This window comes from Talpa occidentalis, unplaced genomic scaffold, assembly GCF_014898055.3.
Source record: "Talpa occidentalis isolate TD23 unplaced genomic scaffold, MPIMG_talOcc4v2.1 talOcc4.10, whole genome shotgun sequence".
Taxonomy (NCBI): Eukaryota; Metazoa; Chordata; class Mammalia; order Eulipotyphla; family Talpidae; genus Talpa; species Talpa occidentalis.
The window spans coordinates 40,842,326-40,854,634 of record NW_023600993.1 but is presented as its reverse complement, the minus strand read 5'-3'; the positions used below and the strand labels follow the sequence as shown (position 1 = coordinate 40,854,634).

At 38.0% G+C, this 12,309-nt stretch overlaps 1 protein-coding gene across 1 annotated transcript; it reads right to left on the bottom strand.

Annotated features, from left to right (window-relative positions):
• Positions 1 to 708: 708 nt before the first annotated feature.
• On the bottom strand, positions 709 to 12,178 carry PDE12 (phosphodiesterase 12). Its single transcript, XM_037520591.2, has 3 exons — positions 10,790 to 12,178; positions 9,320 to 9,398; positions 709 to 8,577 (listed from the first exon to the last, which is right to left on the bottom strand). The coding sequence occupies exons 1-3, from the start codon at positions 12,092 to 12,094 to the stop codon at positions 8,135 to 8,137; spliced, it is 1,827 nt and encodes a 608-aa protein (XP_037376488.1). The 5' UTR covers positions 12,095 to 12,178; the 3' UTR covers positions 709 to 8,134.
• Between the last annotated feature and the right edge of the window lie 131 nt (positions 12,179 to 12,309).

Sequence of the window (12,309 nt, the reverse complement as noted above, 5' to 3'; positions counted from 1 at the left end):
GTTGCTTTTCTGTGATGTAATTATGGTACTTCATTAAATCTATTACCATGAGAGTTTTTCCCCTTAACCTTGTGTGTTCTTAGTTGAAACAAAAACGATTAGGAAAGATCTAAAATCAATTACCTAGATCCTACCTTAGCAAACTAGAAAAAGAGAAGCAAATTAAATCCAAAGTAAGCCAAAGTGAAGAAACAATAAAACTTAAGAGTATAAGGCAATGACACTGAAAACAAATCAATTTGGAATTAGTTGGCATTTTGAAAAGATGAGTAAAATTGGTAAGTCCTTTATAGGTCTTAAAACTTAAGAAGCTAGGGCCTCCCCGGTGGCGCAGCGGTTGAGCGCTGGGTTGCGAAGCTGCCCGCGACCTCTGCGGCGCAGGTTCGATCCCCGGCTGCTCCCCGGCCACCGGAGGAGGGTCCCACATGGCACACAGACCTCTCCTGCCACTCGCTGCTCCCCTCAGCAGTGTACTTTGGTCCTTCTGCCTGTTCTGCTCCCCACTCTGGCTCTGGTGAATTCTCTCACCCTCCCGCGCTTCTGACTGTACCCAGTGCATGTATAAACAAACAAACAAATAAAAATAAATACATGCCTCTTTAAAAAAAAAAAAACTTAAGAAGATAGACATACAAGAGGGGAATCACTATAGTTCCCATGGGCTTTAAAAGAAAGTTGATCTGTATTGTAAAGAAAACTGCAAGTCTCATTGAGAAACTGATAATCTGGGAGATTAAAATAACAGATTTAAGTTTTTTTTAATTGAGAATATATAAGGTGGAGGAAAAAAACATGTAAAAAGTGACTGAATAATTTAGACAATAGGGAATATTACTGAACCAAAAAATGAAAAGTTAATTGGAGGGAGGGCTCGAAAACAGTGTTAAATGCTTAAATGGTCCAGAAAACCGTAAGTACCGAATCAAACTTTCTTAAATATGGAATTTCTGGTTGTTAGTCATGAAACAAGTGCTTATGTTTCCTGGTGGTACGTTGAAATGTTTCAATAATGTAAACTTTGGTTAAAATTAGTATGAAAACTCGGATTGAATAATAAAGAGCAAAGGATATATTTGCGAGTTCATTATCTAAATCTAATAAAGGGAAAATTAATCTGTTCTGGGGTCTGATTACCTATCAGAAGGTTGAATTCTGAGGAAGTGATTAGAAATCTATCAGCAGTTCCTTTTCCAAGGATCAGCAGTTGGATACCACTCTTCCCAAATGATGTTTGCTTATACCATCAGCTTAGTTATTTTTAGGAAAACTACATCCTTAAACTCATTGAGCTAGGTAAATATTTATTTTTTAAAGATTTATTTATGCATACAAGAACTGGGGTGTAAGCCAGAGGTGCGGGGAAGGGGTGAGAGGATTCACCATAGAGTGGGGAGCAGAACAGGCGGACTGATTGAAATAACACTGCTGAGGGGAGCAGGAGAGGTCTGCTGCACTATGTGGGTTGCTCCCTGGCCAGCCAGGGATCGAACTCATGCCGCCAATGGTTGGTGATAGCTTGATAGCACTGTGTTTAACCCCTGTGCCACCAGAGAGGCCCTAATCAAATATTTTAAAGGTACATTTATATAAATGTGGAATTGATTAGGGCTTAGCTCTAAAATTTATTCCTGAGTTATTTAAGCTCAAGTATATTCTTGGTAATTGTATTCACGTAAATATAATATCACGCTGTATATTCTAGAAAAATAAAGGGACAACTATTGGAAGGCTAACTGGCTGCTTTTGTTTCTTTTAGACAAATATCCCTTTATCATAAAATTATTCCCACAAACCATACAAAATGTTTAAGAGGTTATATTGTAGTAACAGATTGTGAGAAATCAACAGCAAAAGCAAGAGTCTTTTAATGGTAAAATAAATGTGAACTTGGGTAAATACTTAAGGCAGATGTACTAGCAGATGCCTGCAAGGTTGTATTTTAAAGGACAGTAGAGTTAAATGTCCTCCTAACCTTCTAAGGGATTTCTGCATTGTTCTCATGGTGTGCTTCCTATTATATTGAGCATATAAATAGTATTGTGGGCCTAGCACTGCCATCTGCTGGCTCTCAGGAAGAGACCGGTAGGTTGGAACATTAATAGGATGTATTAAGCACAGACGGCAAGGTTTAGTTCCTGGACAGCCATGAAGAATTGAGGGATGATGAGTTTTAAAAAGGGTGGGGGTCCTCAACAATTAAAAGACAACTTTTAAAACTCTGGCTCCAAAGATACACAAATGGCAAAATACATAAAAGTAGGCTCATCATCATTAGCCATCAAGGAAATGCCACTTTACACTGGGGTGGCTGTAATCAAAAAGAATGAACAAGTGATACTGTGAAGAAACTAGAACCTTTGAACATTGCTAGTGGGAATACAAAATGGGATTACTTTGGATAAGAATCTGGCAGTAAAAGAGGTTAAAAATTATCCATGTGAACCAGCAGTTTCACTCTTAAATGCCTAAAAAGAAATGAAAATAGATGTCCACTCAAAAACTTGTACACAACTGTGTATTATACAGAATCCAAAAGAAGCAATCCAAATGTCAACTGATGAGTGCATAAATGTGTTTTCTATACACAACAGATTACTGTCAGAAAAAAGGAATAAATTGATAAATGCTACAACATGGAAGAACCTTAAAACTATGTGAAATTAAAAAGACTATGTAGCTATGATTCTTCATATATGAAATTTTCAAAATAGGCAAATCCATAAAGACAAAAAAGTAGTTAAGTATATACCAGGGGAAGAAGGAATGGAATCACTGCTCATGAGTATGGAATTTCTTCTTGGGGGTCAATCCTTGTCAACCTACTTGACAAAGTGACAAAACATACTGAAATAATTAATTTTAAAGGACCAAAGCATCAAGAGATTTTTTTCATTTAGAATGAAAAACCAATCCAGGATGCAAAAAGTCAATTTCTTTGGGTATATGGTAAAGATATGAAAGGGGTAATGTAATTATATTATTCACAATACAATTTTTAAAAAATCCTATAGTTTCAGCAGGAATATTATTCTTTGGCTTAAGACATCTAAAACACTATCATTAACCCAGCGTTTCTGAGGAATGTCAGCTTTACTTTTTTTTTTTAAAGATTATTTATTTGTGCGTACAAGAGCTGGGGTGCAGGCCAGAAATGCAAGGGGTGAGAGGATTCACCAGAGACAGAATGGGGAGCAGAACAGATGGATCTACTAAGGGGAGCAACAGGCAAGACAGGAGAGGTCTGCTGGGCCATGTGGGTCAGCTCCCTGGCTGGGGATCGAACTTGTACTTCAGTGGCTGAGGATAGCTTCAAAGCACTGAGACTTTACCCCTTGCATCACCAGGGAAGTCCGGTCAGGTTTATTTTTAGATGATTTTATCCCTAGATATATCTCTCTCCAAACTACTCCACAGGGTAAACAGATTATATACAATATAGTCTTTTAAAAGTGTGTTTAATTTATATTGTTCAGCCATTAGAAGCCATCTAAATAAAGCTTATCCAATTCCCCACTGAACCATTTGCAATATAGAAAGTACACAAATGAGGTGAAACAAGCAAAAATACCAATTAGGAATACTTCAACACACGAAAGAGAAACATCAGTAACATTCAGAACATCATTAAAGTGAGTTACCAGGCAAAATGGATTGCATTTTATAAACCCTTCAACATATAAATAAAAAATGGACAGAAGATGGAGATAATTGTTTTTTTTAAGTGACATTTCTCAAGGTAATTAAAAATTATGAATAAGAACTATCACTGACCATGTTTTGACAATGTAAAGTCTGAATGAATCCAGTTGCTAAGTTGCATTGAGGGTAGCATCAGCCAGCTACCATACACTTAGTATTTTTAAGGTTTACAATTTAAAGATTACTTTATCATTAATGTATAAAATATTCATTTAAGCATCTAGCCTCAATATGATTCAACACAAGTTGCAAGATAATTTTCCGCATTATAATTTTTAATATAATTATGTTTTTAATCTATTTTTAAAGCTTACTTTGTCTTTAGGATTTCCTTTTCAAAACCTAAGATTTTTAGTAACTATAATTTAGTCTTTTGCTGGTTATGCATTATAACAAGTTATATTCAGTTATAATCATCTCAGTTTCTGAGGAATTAATAGTTGGGCATTCTTGCTACTCTGTACCTAAACTGGGACTTAAAAAATGACAGGTGACAGTGGAACATGGTTCAACCATTATAAACTAACATTAATAAGCAAGTTCATTCTCTGAAACAAATCCCTGAAATAGATCCACATTTTTTAAAGTGATCTTTTTGTTATTATCTTAGGCTTCCTATTCTTTCCAGATTGTTTACATTCCAGGGTTTTGGCATTTTTTGGTAATGTTTTTCTTCCCAAATCTCTTCAAAGGAAACGATGAAACTGACCTTTCCAATATAACACAAAGCTTATAAAAATACGTAGGATTGTTAAAGATGAGTTCTCTGGACAAAAAAAAAGAGGAGGTTGGGTAATCTACTCAATAATCTAGTTCATGGCTGCCCCAACATACACTAAAGCTAAAAATACACTGGGAGAAATACCACTTCACACCCACTTGGATGACAAATAAAATAGTGAGGATGTGGAGAAACTGGAAACCCTCATACACTGCTGTTGGGAATGTAAAATGGGGCAGTCACTGTGTAAAACATTTTGGCAAAAAGTTAAGCAGAATTACTCTATGGCCCAACAATAATATCTAACCAAAAGAACTGGAAACAGTTGTTAAAAATGTGCACAAATGTTCTATAGCAGCACTAGTCACAACAGCCAAAAGGTGCAAACAACTCCAAAGTCCATTTAAATACATAAAATGTGTTATAACCATACAATGGAATATTAGCCATACAAAGGAATAAAGTACTGATACATACAATGATGGATCTTAAAAGCATTATTCCAAGAAATCAGATACAAGAGATCATTTACTGTATGATCCCTTTTATATAAAATGGATGGTAAATCCAGGATAGGTAAATCCACAAAGGCAGCAGATTAGTGGTTACCAGGAGCTGCAGGAGTGAAGGGACTGGGGGATGATTTTACCTTTTGGGATGATAAAAATTTTTTGGAACTAAAGATGAATGCATAACTTTGTAGATCATATATTTTAAAACGGATAATCTTAAGTGACTTAGACCTTGATTAAAAAGTGCTTTGGTATTGTCACCTCAGAATGTAGTAGTGTTATTTGGAAGTTAATGTTAAAAATTACCCAGTTAATACAGTTCTAATAATTTTGCTGTTGACATGAACTTTCTTATAAAGTGGGACCAAAGAATTTGAATATTACCCAAACCAGTTAACCCTCTTTTGTTTCCTCCCCCAAAGTAAAATCCAATGTTTCCTTTTAGTACTATATTGAAACAAATTTCAAAATAGGAAAATGTTTTTGAATTGTTTAGGAAATTAGTGTTGGCTATAATTTTTTGGAGGAAAGACTTTTCCCTATTGAGTTGTCATGTGGGTTTTGTGATAAATTAATAACACAAACCCTTACCTTTCATTATATGCAGACTTTGATTTTGTCTTAATTAAACCAGTTTGTAGGGCACTTTTGCCTATACTTTATAGCGGGAGAACATGAGATCTAAAGGGAGATCTACCCACAGTAATGTTCTTTGAACCCTCTCTCCCCCGTATTACATACCTTCAGAATGAGACTGAAACCATCTTATTCTGATGAAAGCAAGTTATCGTTCTCTCAGAAGTTTCCACCGAAGTAAGTTCTTTGAAATTGTAAACAACTGATTTTAGTATGTGGGGTTTCAGAGAACATCACATTATGACCAGATGATTTCTTTGCTAATGAACTACCAGTATATACATCTACTGTAGTGGCAACTGTGCAAGAGTTTTAACAGGATAACATGTTTTATAAGATTCTTAAGTCATTTATAATACAAAATTTTGGAATGTTAATTCCTACAATAAGAACTTGTAACATAATTGTGGTCCACCATAGAGAGTTGCTAGACTTCCCATATTTTATTAAAATCAAATGTCCTAAAAAATTCAAATGTAATAGAAAAATTCAATCAAAAGATGGTTTTAAACACATATATTTCTGAACACTGTACTGTAACTAATGAATACAAGGAAATTTTGGTAGGCTATTTATGTAATTTTATTAGTGTTCCCTACCTTTGGACTCTGTTCACACTATCATATCTGTATATTGGAGATTTGACCAGAGTATATGGCACTTCACAATATTCTACAAGCCAATATTCTGAAATGCCTCTATGCAATCTGATCATAGTTCAGTCAGTAAATATCAAATTTTAAGATTCTGGATGTGGAATGTGTGATAAGTGCTTAAAGTGTTTCAGACAGAGTTCAATTTAGCTAGCTAACCATGGTGTTAATATAAAACCTATGATTTTCTCATATGCATGTGTATGTCACGTGTATGTCTCAAATTTTTGCTTAGAAACTGTTTTCTCTGAAGTTATTGTTAGAGTCTTGTTAAAATGTTTGAAAGCACATCAAAATCATATTTTTAGAAAGGAAAAAGGTATTTTGCTCAAGAATCAGATTCTGGTTTTACTGTATTATTTATGTATTTTTAAACTGATGTAAAAATGCTCTAAAAAGGCTACTTACAAAGGCACAATTCGGTAATATCAATTTTTCACTTACAGCGTTTTCTGAACAAGATCCCAGGAGACTGCCACCTTAATTTTTCCCTTCAAGTACTTTAAGTACTTCAAGGCTTAATCTGAAATACAGGTAAAGCTCTCATCCTCAAATTTAGTGAACTAAGAATTATTAATACATTGGATAGGTGTGCAGAATATTAAAGTACAGGCTACTTTATCAAAAGTGCCAGGTTCTTATTTTACTGGGTTCAGAGATGAGTTTGGAACAAAGGCTTTTATGACGGGAAAATCAGAGCTTTCTTTGAGGTGGGTGGGTTTTTAATACTTAAGATAAGAATTAAATAGAGAAATATAAGATAGCATTACAGTTATCCTGAACACCAAAAAAGCAGCAACTAAAGCATTACAAATGAGGGAAGATGGTAACTGAGTTAGAAAAGCTCAGTTACCATTATGGGTTAGACAGTTTGGCTTCATACTTAATTTTTTTAATAGTATATAAATTATATATACAATGTTTTCTGTAACTAAAATGTTCAAGTCTATAAAAGAATAGTTTTTTTTTTTAATTTCAGATGCTCAAAACTCCCTCTACTCTCATTTTTCTTACTTATAAAAACAATTTTTAAAATAGTTCTAGCATATAAGTGCTCAATGGTTCACTGAAAATTTCAAGCCCATGTCCGTCGGCAATTTCATATTATGTTGTATTCTCTAATATCATAAGGTCAAATACCATGTTGAATTATGAACATTTTTCATGAACCAAAGTAATTAAAGACAATGGGATCAAGTTGACTATGTTGCCACTGACTCGGAAATAATAAATTGTGCTTACATCCTAAAAGTCAAAATGAGCTGCAGTTAAGAATGAGAATATAAATATGACCGTTTGTTCCATTTACTATAAACTAAAATCTTAAAAATGAAAACACCCCTGTTAATTGAAAAATGAAAGTATTAATAATTGTGATGTTATTTTTAATCTTTTGTTAAAGCTCTTAAGTTGTATTAAATTGCTAACCAAATTGAGGTAGACCCTAATGTCATTCCATGTGTCAGAACTTAGGCCCCTCACAGCTTGTATGCACTTTCTCCCTAATTATATAAACATGATTCAATTTGAAATATGTATTATGATAGAAAAACTATAGGGTCATTCAAATGGCACTTTAAAAAAAATTCGTAATTACTAGTTGAAAAAAAAGTACTTATAAAACATACACAATAATTCAATTTTCTTCCTGCTAGTCATAAATATATTTGTTTTTCTTCCAAGTATAGAAAAAAAGGGTAGAGAAACTATATTATGCAAACATTATGAACAGTCATGTAATGAAGACACTGGACAATAACTAGTAGGGTAAGAACACTTTAACTTAGTGTCCAGTTTTCTTCTCTGAAGGTTACAGTAAGCTTTGATTCATATTAAATTTCATACCCAAGCACACTTAAATTCCATTAAATACAAAAAAAAAAAAATTAAAAAAAATTCCATTAAATACAAATCTATTTCCACTTTAGGTCACATACAAGTGCTATGTGATCAGAAGGATGGGAAACACTAGGTAAGGCCTGGTGGGTAGTAACTTCTTCATGACTAGGTAATGGAATCACTTGTTCAACCTCTAAAGCATTTAAGTCAATGAAAATGTAATCTAAACATCCATGAAAGCCACCAACGTAATTTGTGTAAGCAGGTTCACCACAAGCACTTTTCAGTTTGAAAAAATGGGTAAGAGACATATTGCATCGTTCTTCTTCCCCATTAGAAGCCCAGTCTTCATGATCCTCAGGTATGTTTCCATTGATGACATAATGATACATTCCTGTTGATGGGGTACTATTAAAGTCCCCACAAAATATAACTGGTATGCCAGGATACAGATCACAGGAGACATGCCTAATATGAGCCAAGGCTATTGCCATTTGAATAAGACGAATGTACCCACCTATGAATATAAAATACAATAATGTAAGTAATTTTAAAAAGTGCCTTTATGTTAAAAATAGCAAACGCACAAAACTCACAAACTATAGTGTCTAAGTGACATTCAAGATAGGTATTTGGGGGGTGGGGAGGAACCTGCAGGAAGGTGGTCAAAAGATTTAAAACTTTCGGTTATAAGATAGTAGTGGGGAGATAATGTACAACATGATGAATGTGGTTAATACTGCTGTCTGGTGTGTTTAAAAACTGCTAAGAGTATATCCTGGAAGTTATCACAAGGGAAAAAATTTTTGTTGGAACTTATATGAAGTGATGGATAGTAACTAAATGTGGTAATCATTTTGCAATGTATCTAAGTCAATAAATATTGATTCATATTAAATTTCCTACCCAAGCACACTTAAATTCCATTAAATACAAATCTATTTCCATTTTAGGTCACATACAAATGCTATGTAGATCAGAAGGATGGGAAACACTATGTACACTAGGTACACCTTAAACTTATACAGTGCTATAAATCATTATCTCGCAATAAAAATAAAAGGAAATTATTGAATATACATGTCTGTGTAAAACTGCTTCACTGACTTTAATTCACCACGGTTTTTTTTTTTTTTTTTTTTTGTGGGACCCTCCCCGGCGGCCGGGCAACCTCAAAGCCCAGCGCTCAACCGCTGCGCCGCCAGGGGAAGCCCTAATTCACCACGTTTAAATCACTTGTAAAAACCATTAATATCTACCTTTTGGGTGCCAGTAGAGATGGGTATTAGCAACACATATCTTTTTCGAAGAATCCTTTGTAGACTGAAGAACAGAAACCTAGAATAAACAGAATATGCTGAGTTCGGTTGGGACCTGCCAACTTCCAGATTTTTTTTTTAAGACTGTATGAGGAACTGACATTTTATTCCATACTTTACCCCTACTGATGAAGTATGGCTGCAATTATGAAATTTAAATTTTTAATATTTTTAATATTTTTAATATTTGCTAGTTTCAGAATATACTATATATGCTCTGCCTTGGACTTAGCATAAAACAGTCCAACACATACTGTAGTATGAAAAGAATACATTTTAGATAACAACACTCATACTAGAAACAGTGTTTTTAAATGGGTAAGTACAGGCTTTGGAGTCAGGCAGACCTACCAATACCCACTCAAACATTTACAGCAGTGGGGCTTGGAGAGGAAGACTTTTTTCCCAAGTTAGTTTTCTCATCAGTAAATAAGTGGCAGTATATCATCCACCTCAAGAGGGACTGCTGTGTACATTTAATTAAATGACCTTGCACACAGTTGTATGAAATACACAAAAAAAGTGGTCTAAAAAAAAAAGGAAGGGAGCTTTATTTAGCTAAGTGGCAATGACCATACGATGACAGAATGTGTAACCAACTTGGTAAGACTCTTGGCCCGCATTTGTGTGAAGCTGGATAAGGAAACTTGTCCATTTCTTCACTACAAAAAGGGAAGACTATAACACGGAAATAGTAGGATTACTATGGGCCAAAAGTTGAAGTAACGAATATTCATGGAGCACTTCTAAAACAGGCCAGACACTTAATTTTTTAAGTACTTTGAAATGTGTCAGAGCAGTGCTTGCTTGGTAAGCAGTAAAAAAAAAAAAAAAAAAAAAATACTAGCTATTTCTATTCTTTTTTTTTTACTTATGCATACAGGAACTGGGGTGTATGTAGGCCAGAGGGCAGGGGGTGAGAGGATTCACCACAGTTAGAGTGGGGAGCAGAACAGGTGAATCCACTGAAATACACTGCTGAGGGGAGCAGCGGGCAAGACGGGAAACATCTGCTGGGCCAGGTGGGTCAGCTCCCTGGCCAGGAATCGAACTTATTCCACTCATGCCACAGAGGCTGGTGACAGTTTGATAGCACTTAGACTTTAACCCTGCGCCACCGGGGAGGCCCTACTGCTATTATTTTTGTATTCACCTTATGTCTCTCCCACGAGACTGTAAGCACTATGAATCCGTGCCTTTGTTCAAGGCAACCTGCAACGTAGTACACCAAAGGTGCTCGCCAAGCATTTGCTCATTGAGTCAATGAAAGCAAAACTTCGGACTGAAGATACAAAAGCCATCATCTTTCATTACAACTGTTTCATTGTCTCATGTTAATTACAAGCACTCTCCTCTCCCCCAGATCCCTAAAAATATATGGGTATGTAGAGAGTGATGGAGTTACTTTACCTGAAGGACAGAAGATCTCTGTAACACCCTCTCTTTTGCGGAAGGGTACAAATCTAGCTTTCCTAGCAGTTCTTTGTGAAGTGGGTCAGACTCCAGGGTTTCATGGAAAGAAATGTCATGCTGGCTAAGGAGGGTGAACTTGGACTTTCGGTAGAAAGTGGCCAAACCTTCGTGCTGCTTGATTCGAAACAGGCCTTCCAGTCCAAAGGCTTCGAGGGCAGGCATCAAGCTGTCTGTAAACACGCTGCGGTCAACCTCTTGCAAACAGATGAGGTCTGCATTGTAGCCCGTGAGTTCTTTCTGGATAAGATTCTGGCGGTAGTCGAGCTCCAGGGCGTACGGGGCACAGTATGGGTACAGGACAGTCCGCGAGAATTCAGTTTGTGCGTACGTATCCGCAAGGATGTTGTAGGAGACAGTGCGGATGAGAGCGTCATCTGCCACTTTCTTGGTGTACAGATGCCGGTGGTCAAAGGTGCAGGTGCCAGGCCCGGCCTCCACTGGACAACTCTCCAACTCTCTGCTTGGCCCGAAGCGCTGCCCATTGCCTGGGGTGCAATGAAACTTGAGCCTTAGGCCGATGTCAGCATTAGTCGGGGTATAAACGCGCTGGTCCACACCAGTCTCGATCCAAGTAGGAGAGGACGAAGACGGAGAAAATGACGAGGGGCCCCCGCCCTCTGGTTCCGCCACTCGGGGTTTGTTTTCTCTGTACCAGCGGAAGAGGGAGCTGGAGGGATCCCCAAACTCTAGGCTGAGCTTGGGGCACACCGGGAATCCGGCCATTATGTAGCGTGGCAACTGCAGCTCGGTAAAGGCGGGAGGGTTGCGCTCCACCTTGTACTTGACATCGCCTATCTGCAGCACCGCGCCGTCCTGCCAGGCGTCCACGTTGAGCACGTCCTCAGCCACTGCCTCCTCCCGGTAGTACAGCTTCACCACCGGCTCGCAGGCCGCACCCGGCTCGGGTCCGGGCCCCGCACACGCCACGCCGCCACTCGCGCTCGGACGGTTCTTCCTGCTCTTTTTGGCGGCGGCCGCCTTAGCGTGGCCCTTGAGAGCGTTGGTAGCGATTCGGCTGAGGGCGCGACCCAGCGGCTCGCTCTGGTCACGCTGCATGTTCTTGTGGCTGCCGTCGGCCAACGCGAACGACAGGCTGAGCTTGGGCTCCGAGGGCACACAGCGCACCACAGCCCGCTCCATCGCGCCGGCCGCCGTCTCAGCTGCCGCCTCCGTCCGGCTGTGCCGTTCCACCGCCGTACGGACCCCACGAAGCGCGGCGCGGGCTCCTGAGAGCCTCCACATGAACCTGGCAGCCCAGCGGCGACCAAGCGTCAAGTGGAGAAAGGAGACACATCCGCCGGCTCCAGAGCCATTCAGGCTCGCAACTTCCGGCCTGCGAGGAGAGGGTGCGCGGGACTCCTGCTCCGCACTTTCGTCAGATCCGATTAGCTGCTCCTTTTTTCCACAGACATTCCTGTCTTTAATCCCTCCAGGTTTAATTTTACATTAAACTAGCG

What these genes read in the sequence shown, in the direction of transcription:
- PDE12 (XM_037520591.2), bottom strand. Translation starts at nt 12,094, where the DNA reads ATGTGGAGGCTCTCAGGAGCCCGCGCCGCGCTTCGTGGGGTCCGTACG. An exon ending in AGAGATCTTCTGTCCTTCAG is followed by an intron (nt 9,399 to 10,789) that starts GTAAAGTAACTC and finishes TGTTTATTCTAG; the next exon opens with GTTTCTGTTCTTCAGTCTAC. An exon ending in TCTCTACTGGCACCCAAAAG is followed by an intron (nt 8,578 to 9,319) that starts GTAGATATTAAT and finishes TTATATTCATAG; the next exon opens with GTGGGTACATTCGTCTTATT.